This window comes from Nelumbo lutea, chromosome 6 (assembly GCF_056320005.1).
Source record: "Nelumbo lutea isolate HS-2025 chromosome 6, American lotus-T2T, whole genome shotgun sequence".
Lineage (NCBI taxonomy): Eukaryota > Viridiplantae > Streptophyta > Magnoliopsida > Proteales > Nelumbonaceae > Nelumbo > Nelumbo lutea.
Window position 1 is genome coordinate 32350698 of NC_142689.1, and position 19889 is coordinate 32370586.

General features: G+C 40.1%; 1 protein-coding gene across 1 annotated transcript in view; it reads right to left on the bottom strand.

Moving 5' to 3' along the window:
* LOC148848395 (uncharacterized) overlaps positions 1–19889 on the bottom strand; it is a 31997-nt gene extending 12108 nt beyond the window's left edge. Inside the window, exons 1-2 of the mRNA XM_088951244.1 lie at positions 19180–19889; positions 18058–18156 (exon numbers count right to left, since the gene is read on the bottom strand). Coding sequence (XP_088807370.1) covers positions 18058–18156; positions 19180–19587 — 507 coding nt within the window. The 5' untranslated portion in view covers positions 19588–19889. The remainder of the gene's footprint in view (positions 1–18057; positions 18157–19179) is intronic.

Here is a 19889-nt window from a genome sequence, read left to right on the forward strand (position 1 = left end):
ATACTTCCATCAGCCCTGTATTTAATGGTAAAGACCCACTTGCACCCAACCGGATCCTTCCCTTCAGGCAAATCCACCACCTCCCAAGTACAATTTGCATGTAGAGCATCCATTTCAGTCTTCATGGCATCTCTCCATTCTGGAATCCCAAGAGCTTCTGAGACAGACCTAGGAATGGGGTTAGAAGCAACAGAGGAGAGGTAGGCAAAGTATGAAGGAAAAAGCAGGTCATAAGAAAGGTGTTTGGAAATGCAATGTGTAGTACACTTCCGCTTCCCTGTCCTAACAGCAATGGGGACATCAAGGTCTGGGAAGGATGATTCCAAAGGAGCTGAAGCAGTACCTGTTATCTCATCTGTGATTGGGAACGTATGAGCCTCATCTATTGTAAGGGAAACTACTTGCTCATTCCTGGATCTCTGCCTTTGATACACTTTGGGATTATGGGTAGGACGAAGAGGTAAAGAAATAGGGGCACTAGGACAAGTTATGAAGTGATTGATCATCCTTTGATTCATTTGGTGAGGATACAGGTTTGTCAAGAGGGTCAACTGGGACAGGAAGAGGAAGAGCAAAACTTGTGACAGACTCTCCCCCTGTGGACAATGTCCTTCCTGAGAGGAACCATAAAAAGGAGAAAGTTCATCAAAGGTAACATCCATAGAAACATGTCAGGTGCTAGTCTTTGGATCAAAACAAGAATAGCCCTTTTGTGTGGGGGAGTAACCAAGGAAGATACATTTGTGGGCTTTCGGTTCAAACTTATGTTTTTGCACACTTGGAATGTGAACATAGCAGGTACAGCCAAACACACGAAGAGAAATTGGGAAGAGATCCTTGCCTGGATGAAGAAGATAGAAGGGGGAATTAAACCCTAAAACCCTGGATGGCATACGGTTTATGAGATAGGTAGCAGTAAGTACAGCATCACCCCAAAATCTTGTGGGAACATGTGAGGCAAACGAAAGGCTCCTTGCAACTTCAACAATATGTCTATTTTTCCTCTCAGCAACTCCATTTTGTTCAGGGGTTCTAACACAGGAGCTTTGATGAATAACCCCCATGTCAGAGAGATACAAGGATAAACTCTTCTCAAAATACTCTTTTGCGTTGTCAGATCTGAAAACCTTAATTCTGGTATCAAATTGAGTTAAAACAAGCTCATGAAATTGCCTCACAAATCTTGGGACTTCATCCCGGGATTTCATTAAATATATCCAAGTGAATCTAGAAAAGTCATCAATAAACAGGATAACATATCTGTAACCCCCCATAGAGGATAAGTGGTAAGGCCCCCACACATCAGAATGCACAATATGAAAAGGAAAAGATGATCTTTTATTGCTCACAGGATAATTTTTTCTACAATGCTTTGACAACTGACAGGACTCACAATTGAGACTGGACACACTAACTCCCTTAAACAGTTTGGGAAACAAATGACTTAAAGCAGAAAAAGGTAAATGACCCAACCGACAATGACTCAACATAATTTGACTGATAGACTCTAGAAAAGTATAACCAAAAGCAACATTCTTGGGATGATCAAAGCATTGGCCAGGGGTGTCGAGCATGTATATTCCATTCGCTTCATGGCCACTCCCAATCACCTTCTGAGACTTCAGGTCCTGAAACACACAGTGAGAAGGGAAAAAGGTTACACAACAATTCAATGACTTGGTCAAGCTACTTACAGATAATAAGTTGGTATTTAATTTAGGTACATGAAGAGTGGAAGATAAGAGTAAGGAGTATGTAGCCTTGACAGTTCCCTTGCCAGAAATAGGGGCAAGAGAACCATCAGCTAAGGTGATTTTGTCACGACCAGGAAGCAAATCATATGAAACAAAAAAAGTGGAAAGGTTGGTCATGTGATCAGAAGCACCTGAGTCTATGATCCATGGGGTTTTGAGATTACCTGAGGTGGATGCATGATTAGCAGAAACCCTTATACCTGAGTGAACAAATGCGATGGTGGCTGGACTTCCAAAAGGGTTGGATGATGAAGTTATTCCTTCAAGTTGGCCGATCATCTTTCCAAACTTCTCATACTCAGCTTTCACGGCTGCCAACTGTGCACTGGTAGACTCAACATCTGTATCTGTGCTTGTGGCTGCATGTGCACTTTCTGTCTTTCTACTATCATTCTTCTTCTGGAATCTGATAGGAACAAGATTGTGATGCAATTTCCAGCACTTGTCCTTTGTGTGTTTCGGCTTCTTACAATATTCACACACCACCTCCTTCTTTCCTGTGCCACTGTGAGCTCCTGTAACCCCTTTGGGTTTAATTCCCATATTTGCAAAATGATCATTGATACTAACTCCTTGAACCTGCACTTGCCTCCTACTTTCTTCACTGCTGACCAAAGCATATGCTTGTGACAATGAAACATCTTCCTTGGACAAGATGTTTTGTTTTGTAATGTCATATTCAGAGCTCAACCCTGTCAAGAACTCAAAGACCCTATTCCTTTCAACCAATTTCTTGTATGTTTCAGTGTCCTTGAGGGTATCCCATGTCACAGCCTCTATCAAATCAATCTCTTGCCATAGAGATTTCAGGGTTGAGAAGTATGTTGCAAGTGACTTCTCCCCCTGCCTTAGATTCTTCACATCACTTCTTAGTTTGTAGGCTCTGGCAACATTCAACTTCTGGGAGTAAGTTTCTGCAACACTATCCCAGATTTCTTTAGCCGAGTTCATCCACAGACAATGTTGGCTAATCTGTGGCTGCATTGAGTTCACAAGCCACCCAATCACTGTGTAATTCTCCTGCACCCATTTCTCATAAGAGGGATCCTCCTCTGGGGGAACTTTCTTGCTCCCAGAGATAAACCCCCACTTTCCTCTACTGCAAATATGAATTTTTACGGATTGTGACCAGGCCAAATAATTGGTTCCATCCAATTTAACTATAGTTACAGCCAACAAGGAATCAGTTGTAGTTCCCAAATTATATCCATATTCAGTAGTGCTCTTGTTCTCAATTTTTGAGAAGTCCATTATGTAACAGCTTCAATTAAGGTTTCGGCAAGCCTTCCAAAAGTGACCCGATTTCAAAGAACTCAGATTGGGTTGAAACAATAACAAACACAGCAACACACAAACTCAGTTCAGATCTGACAGCCGTGAGAACCAAGTTCAGTGGCAACACTTTCAAGGAGAAGAAACCCTGATTCAGTCTTCAAGGAACAACCAGCAGGCCTCCAAACAATATGTATCCTTGGTTCCCAACAATAATTTCCCAAGGAAAACAAAAAATATAGTACACAGTACCTAAGAGAAAGAACTGAGAAAACAACTTACAGTATCTCTGGTTTGAACTTCAAACCAGGCCGAACACTTTGCTCTCTGAGCTAGCTTCGAAATCCCCTTTTTCTGATTTCAAATCAGGCTGGAAAACTTGCTCTTTGATTCTTCCTAGTCACCGAACCCTTCTCCAAGTGTATAGAAACTTGGGCACACTCCAATGACCTCCAAGAACCAAGCGAATGACTGTAAACATTCAGCCCTAGAACCTCCTCATGCAGTTGGCTGAACTAGAACCACATGAGGGACACGCCAAGCAATGACCCGCTCTGATACCAAGTTGAAAACAATTCACTTGATGTATGGAACTGTTTGAGATTAGATGCAAAACATAAACTAAACAAGCAAGAGAGGAAGGGAAGAGATAGAACTGGCGGCAATGAGTGTTAGAGAGTGAGAGTTTCGAACTTAACCTCACTCTAACACTCTAAACATTTTATTAAGGTGTTAATCTTTGATAAATTACAGAGAGGCCCTTGAGTGGGCGGAAAAATACAAAAAACAGAACATTACAGAGTATGGGCCCAGAATAAGGCCCATAACAAAGAGAAACATAACATAACATGAAATGACAGTCTATGGGCCATTCGGCCCATCTCCTCTACAGTTTCCAAGCTTTTTCTCATTCCAAACATTCTAAACATCTTTTTGTGTTTTGTCTACAGAGGCACCAACATTTGTAAGAGGATCCGTCAGTTTCCAAGTACAAACTCTTTCACAAACTTTTTCATGGCCATTTTCAAACTGTTGAGTTCTTAGGTATATCATTTTCAAATTGGTGAAGTTATTTTTCAATCCATAAAGACTATTTTCTTCTCTACTTGGCTGTGTGTTGGAGTTGAAGGAATTAAGAGTAGGAAGGATATTTTTAGCTATGTCTAAGAAATACAGTGTTTCTCTGATACAGGTAATCAAACTCAAACATTTTTTCTTCTTTATAGAAAATAGTAGAATCCTTAGTCTGTTATTTTGGATGTGTAGCCTAATATCCAGAACCAGAAGTGATGTATATTTTGAGACAATTCCAAGAACCAGAACCAGAAGCAATGTTTACGGATCTTTTCTTTTCCTGTTCCTTCATTTCCCAAAAGGTTTATTTTTCAAAATTTATTCTATTCTTTTGATGCCATTGTTGAAGATTTCATTGCTCTTTACACCTATTCACTATATTATGTGTTTCATTAAGTTGCAGAAGAAGTTGTGAGATAGCAGCTGCAACTATTAGCACTTGCAAAAGTTCAAGAATGGAAGAAGTTGGGTCGTAGATGTTTTGCAACGACAAAAGTTTCCCAAGTATGTTGTATCATATATTAGGGATTTTACCCCATTTTTTGGGTCATTTAGCTGGTTTTATGTTGATACAGGTACTGAGGAATATTCAGCATCAATGGCATGCATAGGGTGCAAAAAGAAAAGGTTCTTTATGGACTTTGAGACGTTACTGTTCATTGTTTCATGTGAAAATTGTAGCAGAGTATCGGGTATAGAAGATGAGTTATATGGATCAGGTCATTCCATATCCAATTAGGGTAGATATCCAATGACTTTACTGTCAAAGTTAGGGTAGGTCTTCAAACAATGGTTTCAAACCCAGGTATAGGCTAGGTCTTCAAACAATGGTTTGAAACCCAGGTACACTTCCAATATTCCTTTTTCTTTCATTTTCAGCAAGAACTCCGTTTTCTGTCCAAGTTGTCGGAGTAGCACATGCCTTTACAATGTGGTGGAAGTCGATCCATATCCATAATGCAGCAAGAAGGCTGTATATTAAAGGCAAGCTGCTTTTTAGAGATGCATAGTGTTCATTCTGTTACTACCAATGACCTTGGCTATAGGGTTTCTTCTATACTAAAGGGGCATACAACACAAGGGAAAAATGATTGGAGTGCATGTTACTATTTTTTTGTCCAGTCTCATAGTTAAATTAGGGTAATAAAATAGAATAAATTACTTTTTATTGATAAAATGATGATTAAATATTGAAGCTTTTTGTTTTAAAAATTCATAATAGATGTGATCAAATATTCTATTTAACACCAGGCCACACATCGCACGGTCCCTACTAGTGTGTGTGTGTGTGTGTGTGTATAGATAGATAGATAGATATGGATATAGTTTACTTATGAGGTCTTAACTCTTAATCACTAAATCCTTTGGGTAGGTGTGCATACTATACAGATGCATAAAATAATTATTTCTGCTTATGTAAAAAAATGAATGAACCAGATTATAATCATCCTTGAGTTGCTTTACATGATTAGTGTCATATAGCTTCCTGCTTGTCTTTGGAATTGCCCATCCAGTTGGAATGAATGTTTGTTTTCCAAGAAATAAAAGCATAAACTCTATCAAGATATATATTAGAATCCATAAACCATTTTTTATAAATAACAGAAATTTTTATTAAGAGAAAATATAGGTGTATCATGAGAGTTGAGAGTGTTTTTGTACATATCTATACAGCCCAAGAGGGTACAGCCCCTAATAACCCTCCCCCTTACATTTTACGGTTACAATGGGCCTTCACACAAGGTTCAGTACTTAGCCCTTATTCATTTGCACTGGTCATGGATAAATTGACTAAACATATCTAGGAGGAGGTCCCATGGTGCATGTTGTTTGCTGATGACAAATGCTTTAGAAACAAGAGGTTTTAAGATAAGTAGGAAAAGAACAACATATATGCTATGTAAATTTAATAATAATGTGAGTGCAACTCAGGGTGCACTTAAGATATGAGACCAAGAGATAACTCAATGTGACCTTTTTCAGTACCTTGGTACAACAATTTATAAGTCATAACAAGGAATAATTGATGAGGATGTCGCCCATAGAATTAGAGCAAAATGGGCAAAATGGGCAAAATGGAGGGTTGCATTTGGAGTTTTATGTCATAGGTAAATACCACTTGGATTAAAAAGAAATTTCTATAAAACAGTTGTAAGGCCAGCTATGTTGTATGGAGCAAAGTGTTGGGCAATCAAGAAACAACATGTCCAGAAAATGAGTGTGGCAGGAATGGGTATGCTAAGATGGATGAGTGGAAAATCTAGAAAGGATAGGATAAAAAATGAAGTCATTTGTAGGAACTTAGGAGTGTGATGTGTGGCTCATTGTGACACTAGCAAGTGCACTAGCCGTTCAAGTAATAAAGTAGTGAGTGAAGTATCGTTCCCACGAGGATTTAGGAAACAAGTATCAATACTAAATTGAGTACTTCTTATCTGATTAACAATCAAACCAAAACTTTAATGAAAGCTAAAAATCCTAAATTAAAATCTATCTAAATCATTGGTCCAATTACTTTCAAATCAAGTTAGAAGAGTAAGCAGTAAATTTCAATCTCAAAATTCAGCAATCTATCAAGTTTGATCATTCAAATAAATCATAATTGAGCCTTGGTTTGGTGAAACCCCAAGGTCATGAATAGCCTCTCTCAAGCACATGTTCATCCTATGCATGAGTGACAATTCTTCTATCTCTAACAAGAATCTAATCCCCATGCATGCATTTCTTCAAACACTTCTAAGGCATCAAGTCAAAACTGAATTGATCACAAACTGAATTGTGCAAATTATCTCTAATCTTGCATCCAATTCAATTCTTGAATAGTAGATCTGAATTCCTAGAATCTCTCTCAAGCACTCTAGGAATTCCAAGCTTTAGATCCATTCGGCCAATCTGAAAATTGCAGATTTGAATTCTCTTTCAAGCAATTCAGATCTTGCAATCTCAGATCTGAGAATTCAGATCTGAGTTTTGAAGGTTAGTTGGTCGAATTAATCTACAAAAATACCCTTATTCAAGAAACTCCAAGTACAATTCATGACCATTCGAATGAATCAAAAAGAATTAGATTGTTGAACTGAAATTTTACAAGCTGAAATACATCAAGGAAGAATGGAAGGAGAAAGAATAAAGAAAATATAACAAAGAAACAGAATTCAAATTAAAGGATAATGAAACTACACTTGAGTTATTACAAATGATCTTTGAATCACAAACCCCCAATTTCGAGCGCACCTTCTCTTCTAGCTTGCTTGTCTTGAACTTCCTTCAGCCCTTTTTCTTCTTCTTCCTTGCGCCTAACCTTCTTTTCTTCTCTTCTCTCAAGGTAGCCGAACCTCTAAGAGTAGGAGAGCCTTCCTCTCAAGCAATTGAACACCTCTCCCCCTCCTAGAGGCCTCCTTATATAGTTTTTCAAGGGGGCTCTTGCCCCTTCTTGAAGTCTCTAGAATTGGGTGTATTACACCCCTCATGAACCTTCTAGAGTGCTCCCTCCTTCTCTTCAAGAAACTTCTAGGAGTTGCCACCCCAGCTCCCTTTGGGCTGCTATTTGGGCTGCAACTTAGCTTGCTTTTGAGCTCATGTAGGCTACACTCTAGGCTGTTCTTTGGGCTGGGCCGAAATTTCCTTCTTGCTAGGCTTCTTCCCTTGGGTTTTCCAAAGAGTTAGCTTGCACTACTTGGGCCGAATGAAACTCCCTTTCTCTCATGGCTGGGCTGGGCTGAACTTGATAAATTTTGGGCTTTCTTTTCTTGCTTTTGCCTTCTTTTTCTTGATTTGGCTGCCCCTGAAATCTTTCTTGCAATCAAGCTAAAATAGGACAAAATCTAATTAAACCGACATAAAATTTCATGCAAAAACCTCATAAAATATAGATAAATTGTAGGTTCATCAGAGTGGCTCCAATAGGTGATGAAATGAGAGAGTAGACTAAGATGGTTTTGTCATGTGAAAGAAGACCACCAATAACACCCATAAGAAGTGATTTGTTACAAGCTGAAGGGGCTAGAAGGGCAATAGGTAGACCAAAAATGACATGGATAGAAGTAGTAAGAAATTATTTAAGCACCCATAATTTAACAATGGATGTGGCACTAAACAGAACACAGACTGGAGAAATAGTAGGAATAGTAACAGGGTGGGGCAAGGACAGGGAGCCATCCCCATCCCCATCCCCACGAAAATCCCTATCCCCGTCCCCACCAAGGAGGACAAGGTTATCCTCATCCCCATCCCCACAAGGATCCCCAGTCCCCATGACTTTTTATAATGTCAATCATTTTGTTTCTGTTTTTTATTTCATTTAAAAAAATTAAAAATAAATAGTTCAAATTTACAACCCTATTAAAAACGATCCAAATATATTCAACCATACCTTTAAAAATATTAGCATACATATCATCCCCATCTCCACCCCATTCGGAGCAGGTACCCCACAAGGATTAGGGGAAATTTGCCATCCCTAAGAAATAGGATTCATGTAGCCAACCCCATATAGTTGAGGTAAGGTTTGGATGAACAATTGAGCCCAAAATAATTATCTCCCATGTACTTCTTGTTTAACTAGAGAAAGGTTCAAAGTACCAACACGATACGCCCCATATCGGGCATGTCGTATCATATTGGCCACCTGTTGATATGCCTTTTTTAAGGTTAATCCCAATACTGACTGTTTTAAATGCTAAATAATACTCAAACCTACCCCTCCCTATTTTTAAAAAAAAAATAAAAAAAAATGATATGCATGTGGTACAAAGTAGCGATACACCCCTTCTGCCATATCAGGGTGTATCAATACTATGAACCTTGAACTAGAGTATCAGCCATGGAAGTATCTGATCTGATCTTGCTACCCATTGTATTGATAATTGCATGCTTCTTGAGAGCCACTTGAAACATTTGTTCCCATTCTTGTAAAGCCAAATGCATCACCTTCCTTCATCAACCAACTTAACTATACTTTCGAATTTCCTTCAATTATGAGTCTCTCCACCCCCCTATATCATTTGCCTTTTGTACTCCAAAAACTACTACCGAGAATTCTGCCTTAATGGAACTCTCTTCATATGTTAGTCCAGAAAACAATGCAAATATAACCCCATTTTCATCCCTTAAAGCTCCTCCATTCCAGATAGTCCTGGGTTACACAAACTGCTTCCATCAAAGATTAGCTTCAAAAGTCCCTTTCAGTGGAGTCTAAGTCCAGTCCCAACCAACCTTTGTTCTTTTTTATGAAGCACTTGCCACTGCACCCCAGTTCCTGATAATATCATCAGTAGTAAAGTCTGAGAAGAGATCCATAGTCCTCACCCAATGCGCCACCTTGACTGATGATTTCAGTGATTGCCTGCACACTTCTCTATTTGTCCTAAAAAATCCATACACCATTTGACCAACAGTGTTAGTAGCTGATACTTACATTCTACTCCTGCAATCCAATCTCAGCAAAGGTTTTTGATTCTTGGAATTCTATTATACTTTCTATGTTAATTGCCTTATTCTGCCACTTATAGTTCCTGTTTAAGACTTAACATTAAGACCATGCCTAGGCTGTATCTGGATCATGGGGTGGAGTCAAAATTAGATTTGATTCCTGCCCATTTCTGTGTGATTCAAAATACTCCCCCTCCCCCTAGGTAAACTTGTCATTTTAAAATCTGACAGTCTCTGATTACCTCTCTACTATGGAATTGGACTAAAACAGAAGAATCACGAATTTTGAAAAACTGCCATTTCCCAATTCTCTTTACCCCCACAGTTGCCATTTTCTCCTGCAATCTAAATACAACATTAACAATATGGATTTTTTAGACTCATATTATAGGAGTGAATCGTCGTGATCCCCAGAATGAGGAGTACCATTCAGATACCAATTCCATTTGGTAGTTCATTCACACCACTGCCTCCAAATTGCCTTTTTTCAATAGTCCCCAAAGTTTCCATTTTCACTACAATCCAAATAGTAGAAGATCAAGACTGCAATCAGCCTTGAACCCTAATAGATTTTAGATTGAGAAAAGTAGAAGAAAAGTGAGAGGAAGGAGAAAAGAGAGAAGAGGAACAGGAGAACACAGAGGTTTGAAAGAAGGGACAGATTCTAACACATCTGCCGCCGCCACTCTCTTAGTATTTATAGGTTATGTTCAGTACATAGAGAAAATGACAGATCTGCCCTTAGTACTTACATGACAAATAAAGTAAATAAAAACTGAAATAAATAACAACTGAAATAACAACCTGACCACCAACTAACACTACCATGACTGAAACAAATAATTACACATACTGTCCTACAAACACAGTGGGGACCACAGCTGTGGGGCCCACATCAGTGTTCTCTACACTCCCCCTCAAGTTGGGAGTAGATATTTATCATTCCCAACTTGGATAGGTCTGCCTCTAACTTCTTCCTTGGAACAGACTTGGTGAGGATATCCACGAGCTGCATCTTAGATGTGATATACGAGAGACACACTTCTTGTGATGAGACCCTCTCTCGCACAAAATGTCGATCAACTTCAATATGTTTAGTTCTGTCATGTTGCACTGGGTTGTGGGCTATATTAATAGCTGCCTGATTATCACAATACAGCATCAAGGGCTTCTCATAGTCAGTACCCAACTCTTCAAGTAGTGATCTCAGCCATAGGATTTCAGCCACTCCGTTAGCCATTGACATGTATTCTGCTTCAGCACTAGAGCGGGAAACAACACTCTGCTTCTTACTTCTCCAAGAGACAAGGTTACCTCCCACAAGGGCACAATATCCAGAGGTAGACCTCTTGTCATCAGCACTCTCAGCCTAATCGGCATCTGTATAAACCTCCACCTTCATGTGACTATTGTTCTTGAACAGTATACCTCTACCCGGGCATCTCTTCAAGTATGCTAATATTTTCTCTGCCGCAAGGAAATGAGTAGTTCTAGGGGAATGCATGTACTAGCTGACAACACTAACTGCATAACTGATATCTAGCCGAGTGAGGCAGAGATATAAGAGCTTTCCAACCAACCGTTGGAACATAACTTTGACTTCATAAGGCTCCCCGCCCTCTACACTAATCTTGTGATTTTGTTCAATGGGTGTATCAGCAGGCTTAACACCTAACTTTCCAGTTTCTGCAAACAGATCTAGAACATATTTTCTTTGAGAGATAAAGATCCCCTGTTTAGATCTAGCAACCTCAATATCCAAAAAATACCGTAGTGTACCGAGATCTTTCACCTCAAACTCTTGATGAAGAAGCTGTTTGAGGGACTCAATCTCACCACTATCATTTCCTGTCACTACAATATCATCCACATATACAGCAAGCAGGGTCAGAGAGGAGTCCACCCTCTTAATGAACAGTGTATGATCTGACTGGGCCTGTACATAACCGAACTTTCCAAGGGCTAATCTGAATCTATCAAACCAGGCTCTAGGTGACTGCTTCAAACCATACAATGCCTTGTTCAGTCGGCAAACCTTCTTACCTGTCTCTGTATCATAGAATCCAGGAGGTAACTGCCTGATAGACCTCTTCCTGTAAGTCTCCATTCAAAAAAGCATTTTTAGCATCCATCCGGAACAAGGGCCAAGAATGATTTGCTACAAGGGATAACAAAACTCGGATGGTGGTCATTTTGGCTACTGGGGCAAAGGTCTCCAAGTAGTCTATACCATAAGTCTGGGTGAACCCCTTTGCAACCAGTCGGGCTTTGTACCTTTCAATGGAGCCATCAGCATTATGCTTCACAGTGAATACCCATCTACATCCAACCGATTTCTTTCCTTTACCAGTGCCCAAGTATTATTTTTCAACAGGGCATCCATTTCGACTTGCATTGCATCTTTCCACTCTTGAACTGATAAGGCTTCTTGCACTGTTCTTGGAATAGGGACATTGGCAATGGAAGTGAGATAGGACCGATAAGAGGGAGATAGACAATCATAGGATAAAAACTATGAAATGCAGTGGGCTGTAGATGTGGTGCAATGCCGTTTCCCTTTGCAGACGGCAATAGGGAGATCAAGGTCATCCGGAGGAGGGGAAGTGGCAAAAGTGGAAGGTGTCTCAATGGGCTCCGGGACTGTAATACCTGGATCTGGAGCCGCAGAAGGAACTGGATCTGGCCTAGACTGTCGATGACTAGGATCAACCTGCCTGCATCGCCTGTGATAGACTCTAAACTCCTGATCCCTCTGACCACCCTCACCACTACAGCCTTCATCACCCAGTGGAATAGGTAAAGGAGTAGCCCCACTCCCACTGCGCTCCCCCTGAGGAAAGAGACTCAAAATCCCACTCTCACTGCGCTTCCCCTATGGAAAGAGACTCAAAATCCCACTCTCACTGCTCTCCCCCTGAGGAGAAACCCTAGGATAATAGGGTGTCTCCTCAAAGAAGGTGACATCCATGGAGACAAACCTTTTCCCTGAAACAGGATCATAACAGCAATAACCCTTTTGAGTTTGTGCATAACCGAGAAAAATGCATTTGGAGGCCTTAGGTTCAAACTTGGAATGATGGACCCGAGAAGCTGAACGAAACAGGTACAACCAAAGGTTTTAAGGGAAACGGTGAACAACTCCTCGTCTGGGTATAGAAGGGAAAAAGGGGTTTTCATATCAAGAACCTGGGAAGGAACCCAATTAATGAGATATACTGTCGTGAGGATAGCATCACCCCATAAGCGAATAGGTACATTGGAGGTAAACATAATGCTTCTAGCCACCTCCAAGATGTGCCTATTCTTCCTTTCAGCAACCCCGTTCTGCTGTGGTGTATGAGGGCAAGTGCTCTGGTGGATAACTTCATGGCTAAGGAGGTAAGAGGTCAATGGCTTAGCAAAGTATTCATTTGCATTATCAGATCTAAGAACTTTGGTTTTGGCCCCAAACTGAGTGAGAATCATCTGATGGAAGTTTTGGGTCAGAGCAGGAACCTCATCCTGAGAACGCATAAGATAGACCCAAGAAAATCGGGTATGGTCATCAACAAACAACAGAAAATATCTGTACCCACCCATAGAAGAGATGTGATATGGCCCCCAAACATCAGTATGCACAATATCAAAAGAATAATTACTCCTTTTATTACTCAAAAAGTAAGAAGTTCTACAATGTTTGGCAAACTCACAACTCTCACACCTCAACTTTGACAACTCAACAGACTCAAATAAAGCAGGAAACAGACTCTTCAAGGACCGGAAAGACAAATGACCTAATCGATTATGCCAAAGCATAACCGGACTCACAAACTGAGAAACAAAGGACTTCTTTTCCACTGGCTCTTCCCGATGAGAACTCTCTCCAAGCAGATAGATCCCGTTTGTCTCACGACCAGTCCCAATCACCTTCCTTGTCTCCAAATCCTGAAAAACACATCAGTCAGGGAAAAAGGTTAATGAACAGTTCATGTGTTTGGTAATACTACTAACTGAAAGCAGGTTAGTATCAAGCTTAGGAACATTCAAGACAGAAGATAAAGAAATAGTGTCCGATAGCTTGATGTCCCCCTTGCCCGAAATGGGAACAAGAGAGCCATCAGCAATGGATACTCTATCTCAGCCAGAGGACAAGTGATAAGAAGTGAACAATGACGGCAACCTAGTCATATGGTCGGATGCACCCGAATCTATTACCTAGCAGTGGTCAGTATTACCTGGAGCTGAAGCATGGTAAGCTGAGGCTCGAGTACCTGAATGTGCAAATGCAGATGTGGCAGGGGCTGATGGTGACTGAGATGGCTGAGCTGAACTCCCAACTTCCTTTTCCAACTGTACGAGGGCAGCCCGAACCGCGGCTAAGGTCTCTAGGGATGTGCCTTTTGTGCCTGATGAGGATGCTGAATCAGTGTTCACAGCCACATGAGCACTACCCTTCTTATTTCTTAGTTTTGTTGGAACCAAATGAGGATGTAGCTTCCAACAAGTGTCTTTTGTGTGCTTGGGTTTCTTGCAATGTTCACATACCAGGTCCCGTTTATCTTCCTTCTTCCTATCCCTTTCTGGATCACCCCCTGACTTAGGTTTAACAGCTGTCAGGGCTGGGGAAGGGGGCTGAGGTTGCATCATGACTTTCCTCCTAGTCTCTTCACTATGCACCAGGGAGTATGCTTGAGAGAGAGTCACACTGTCTCTGGTCAGTATCTGTTGCCTCACAATGTCATATTCTGAATTCAGGCCAGCCAGAAACTCAAACACCCTATTTGTCTCGACTTGCTTTCTGTGAGTCTGTGCATCTTTGGGACTCTCCCACTCAAGGGTCTCTAGATGGTCGATCTCATGCCACAAGGATTTCAAGGTAGAGAAGTAGACAGAAACCGGCTTCTCTCCTTGTTTAAGATTGTTCACCTCACACTTCAGTTCATAGGCTCTGGCAACATTAAGGGGTTGGGAATAGGTTTCTTTCACAACATCCCATATCTCCTTAGCTGTCTTTGCCCACAAGTAATTTCGGCTTATATGAGGCTACATAGAATTACACAGTCATGCCATAACCAAATAGTTCTCTTGAACCCACTTGGTGTACATTGGGTCCTCCTTGGAAGGTTCTTTCACATCTCCCAAGAGGTAACCCAGTTTTCCCCTTCCCCCAATAGCCATCATGGCTGATTGGGCCCATTCCAAGTAGTTTGACCCATCAAATCTCACAGTTGTAATCTGAAACTCAGTTTCAGATACACTACCATAACTGTTGTTCCCAAAACTACCTTCTCCCTAGGGTTGTTCATAAGAATGCCCAACCCGACCAAACTGACCAACCCAGACCAATCCAACCCGAGTCAGCTAGGTTTTCATCCGTACCGGTCGGTTTCGGGTTGGGCACATATATAAACCGAAATCTCGGGTCGGTTTCGATTTTCTTGCGTGAAAACCGAAACCAATCCGACCCGAACCGAACTAGTATTCTACTAGTTTGGTAGTTCCTACTTCCTAATTTGATTGTTTCCTAATTCCTACTAGTCTTCTACTTTTAGACTTCTACTAGAACTAGAACTCTAGAAAGCCCATTAGGCAATTACAATTAGAATTCAATTGGGTGTCCCTTTTTAGTTTTTTACCTAGATTAGAATTTAGAAGGTTTCTAAATTTTTATTTTATTGATTTATCTACCTAGATTTACCTAGTTTTTTACTCTAGAAGGCCCATTATTGACACTTGTTTTAACATGAAGAATTTATTGATTTTATTCTTTACCTGAATTAAATTTAGATTTATCTTGGACTCTTGAATATCAAATTATCAATTGATTCTGATTTTATTTGGCTTTGTACAGGAGCAAAACCAAAACCGACCCAAACCAACCCAACCCGACTCAAACCAACCAGGTCGGTTTGGCCTGTCAGTGGGTCGGTTTCGGTTCCCACCTTAGCTAACCCGACCAGGTCGGGTCGGTTGGAAAAATCCCAAGAAACCGACCCAACCCGACCCATGAACACCCCTACTTCTCCCTGATTTTTAAACTCCATCTTTGCTCAAGAATCAGTAGTTACAAACTGTTAGAGTCACTACACCCGAAAACAGCACTTGGACAGTCGATCACAATCAGAAATCAGTATAGAATCAATACAGGTCTGATCTGAAACCAATCTGTAATCACGGTATATGCATGAACTAGTGCAGGTCTGATCTGAAACCAATCAGCAATCACAGTATATGGATGAAACCAGTACAAATCTGATCTGAAATCAATCGGAAATCACAGTACCAAGCAGTCCGTACAAGTTTTTTTATCCCCTAGAAGAGCTCGAAGCCAAAAAATAGGTCAAAAACCAGCTTAGAGAGCAATCTGAGATGCTGGAGCAAAATTAGGGTTTTAATCGTAGGTCTGAAACAAGTGCTCAGCCGCACTTTCCAAGCAGACCATACAGTTAGGACCTGTCGTAGGGTCAATGTGAAACCCTAAAACTGATCACCTCTGAGAGAAAACCCTAAAACAATCACTTTCCAAGATGATAAAGAGGGTTCAACCCAAAACCCTAGATTGGAGAGAAAAACCTTAAAGCAGTTCGGCCTCTCCTTCTAGATAGGTCTAGCCTATCTCGACTGATAGCAGTCTCTGGAAACTAAATAAAACTTACTCAAAGAATGTTGTTTTTTGCCTTCCAGGGTTACCTGAACCCTAGCCTTCACTGCTTCTTCCTGATTACCAACACTCTGCAAGCCGTGGCAAGTCCTCAACAGCTGTGAAACTCTCCTGGTAATCTCCAAGAATCAGCCAACGAATACTGCTTCATAAGCTTCCAGCCCTAGCTGGTTCTCATGTGGTCGGCTGGACTAGACACACAAGAGAAACCCTAGATAGGCTCTGATACCAAGTAGATGATCAAGACTGAAATCAGCCTTGAACCCTAATAGATTTTAGATTGAGAAAAGTAGAAGAAAAGTGAGAGGAAGGAGAAAAGAGAGAAGAGGAACAGGAGAACACAGAGGTTTGAAAGAAGGGACAGATTCTAACACATCCGCCGCCACCACTCTCTTAGTATTTATAGGTTATGTTCAGTACATAGAGAAAATGACAGATCTGCCCTTAGTACTTACATGACAAATAAAGTAAATAAAAACTGAAATAAATAACAAACTGACCACCAACTGACACTACCATGACTGAAACAAATAATTACACATACTGCCCTACGAACACAGTGGGGACCACAGCTGTGGGGCCCACATCAGTGTTCTCTACACAAATAAATCAACATTCAGGGTTTTTAGACTTGTCCAACAGTACTAAAAACTATCAGTGATTCCCACATTCAAGGGTACCAATGAGGCATCCATTCCCTTTGGAAGTTAATTCACATTATTGTCATTTGCCCATATCAGGTTAGATGATCTTGAACTGTTAAAAACTCACATGGTAGTCCATTCAGAGTTAGTTAGGTTGTGAAATTGATGAGATATATGTTGCACTATAAAATGCTAGCTTCGTTTCCTTATGCTGTCAGGTTATGTTAATAATCAAAATTTCTCAGTTATTACAGAGTCAGTTTGCCTGGTCAAAAAGCCATACATGATTTGACTGGTTCTGATGACCAGGTAAATTTCCTTTAGAAAAAAAATGGCCTAAATTGAGGCAAAAGTTGTTGATCCATACCCTTCACCATGGTTCTTATGACCCACACAAGGACCTACAATAAGAAGTTACCACCATGACAAGTTGAAGTAGGAACAGGCTTGTAAGAGAAAAGAAGAAATTCTATTTGCTAAAATCTGTCTACATTGTGTTTACCATGCTATTCAGTTCATGTATCAGGGTAGCTAATTATCTTCATTCTACAAACAATTAGATTAAGTCATATGCTATTGCTATCTCTATTTATTATCATCAGTTCATCATCTTTGACCAACATAGTTTGGTTTATGCTGAACTCAAGGCCCAGAGCTGTCAATAATAAGCACCAATTTAAACTATAGTTATGCCAGTTTCTAGATTATATCTATAGGGAAAAAGAATTAAGAGCTGGCCCCTTATAATAACCATATTCATGATTCAATAAGTTTGTAAATATCATTGGTGTAAAGAAAAACAGTCAACTAGTAGCAAATATCTTAAACCTCATAGGAAAAGAAGCATTATCCTGCTACAGTTGAAAAGTGGGAAAATCATAATTTTGATTACATTGTTTATAACGTGTATGTACCATGTCCTTCACTCATTCTCCTCGGCATTATTTGTTTGAATGCAAAAGTGGGAAAAAAACAATGGCTTCCACAATAAAATGAGCAAAAAATATAGCTGAACTGCTGAAATGTTTCGGAGTGAAAAGTCTTCTGCCTCTTTCGTATTGAAACAAATGGAGCCTTAGCAACAAGAGCATTAAATTAAGATAAGTGAAAATGCTATGAAATGCCAGTTATTATTTGATGATGCCTTCAAGCAGAAAAGCAATGTGGGGTCCATTATAGCATATAAATCCATTCTTCATGCCAAGGCTAGAGAATTCAAGAACAAGTAGTTATGGTTACATACTTCTCCTTTTCCAAAAATAAGCCCAGAAGTCCAAATCTGCGGCTCTCCTGACAAATGATGATCGGGAGCTAATGTATCCCTCTGCTTCTTCAACCAACACTGAAAGCAAGAAGATCATATTAGATAACCCAATGTTATATAAGAAACAGTAGTGCATATCTGTCTACCAAAAAAACATTTAAGACAAAAAAACGCATACATTTTGTTAATGTTCACAAAGAATTTAGAAGAATAACTTTTTAAGAGTGTGCAAAAACTATCCAAATTCCAACCGGTCAGAAAGAACAACCAGAGATAAAAATCTCTAAAATTTACACAGAGTACCTGTAACTTACAACAGTCAAAATACCAACCAGATGTGGAGTATATAATTCAATAATGGTGCAACTGGATACACAATGAAGTTCAACTGAACTGGCATCCAAGACCACATAATAACATCAGACTATCAGAGGCATCTGAATGCATAAGTGCATCATTCAAAACCCAAAGTAGAGTCATCACTATAGTGATAAATAAGGATGTCATTTCCCGAAATCCTAAAACGATTTCATTTTTAATATTCGCATTTAGTGTCTACCATTTTGAACGATGCCCTTTGTACATTAAATACCAAACATTATGTAGTTTTGTCATGCCATTTTAGATTAAGTCAATTATGTTCCAATATCTGATTTCATTTTCCTTTATATTGGAGAGCAATTACTTAACACATTTGATGTGCGTTTGTGCGTTCATCAGAAATCACTTTGCAGTAAATCAATTCCCATAAGATCTATAAATGTTCCGTGACATCAAAATAACAGCTCAATTATCAGAGGATGGACAGTTCAAGTTGTATGAGGCTATTTGGCAGTTTTTGATTTAGAAACATAAAAGCATTTCCAGACAAACCAAACAATCCAGAATATCAATTTGGACTCAGGACTCAGAGAAACGAATGCTGTCCATGCCCATTGAATAAGAAAATTGAAATAAAAGAAACTCATATCACCTTTTAATTTGATCATCACATTTTATCCAATTAACCAAAAACGATTAAAACAACTAAAATCCATCTCATTGTACATTTTAGAGAACAACAAACAAAAATTCGCATGAATATGACAATTCACAACTGACCTCACCAAACTTCGGACCGCAAGTTTCTCTGCTTCCGCAAAAGACCCACGTATCGCACAAGCAAGGTCCGTCTCCGCCGCTGCACATCGCCTTGCATGCCTGACAACACTCCTCAGAAGTATTAAACTTGAAATCCGAACCCCACTTCACAGCAGCCCCCCAAAGCTCCAAATTCTCGATCCCCTTGCAACACTCCCCCTCCTCTGACCCCGAAACTCCTTCCAAATCTTCATTAATCATAGATGACGATAATACCTCTGAATCCAAGTCTACAACCGAAGGAATGATCTTGGGTCTAAACACCACGGATATACACATATAAACCAGAGAACAGGAGGCGAGACCGATCAATAGAAGGATCAGAAGAGCCCAACGGCTAGCTTCGGAGTCGCTTGACTTCCGACCCATTTGAGATCGAGGTGGAGAAAACAACCCAGTATTGGCCTCCTCTTCCTTAGGTTGGTCTTGGAAATTTGATTCTAAAGAAGTTTTGGAACCGTTTACCGGCAGTGCAGAGGAATCTGAAATTGAACTGAGAGACTTTAATGCCAGGCGCAGAGATTCCCTGACGTGAAGGTGGTGTAGTCATGGATAAAAGAGAAGCAGGTCTTCAATGGAGACCCCCAGTTAAGAGATTAACACACCAACTCCTTTCGTTTTCCTTTTTCTGTTTTTTCGTTTGTTTGTTTTTTAAGTTTGTTTACTTTTGT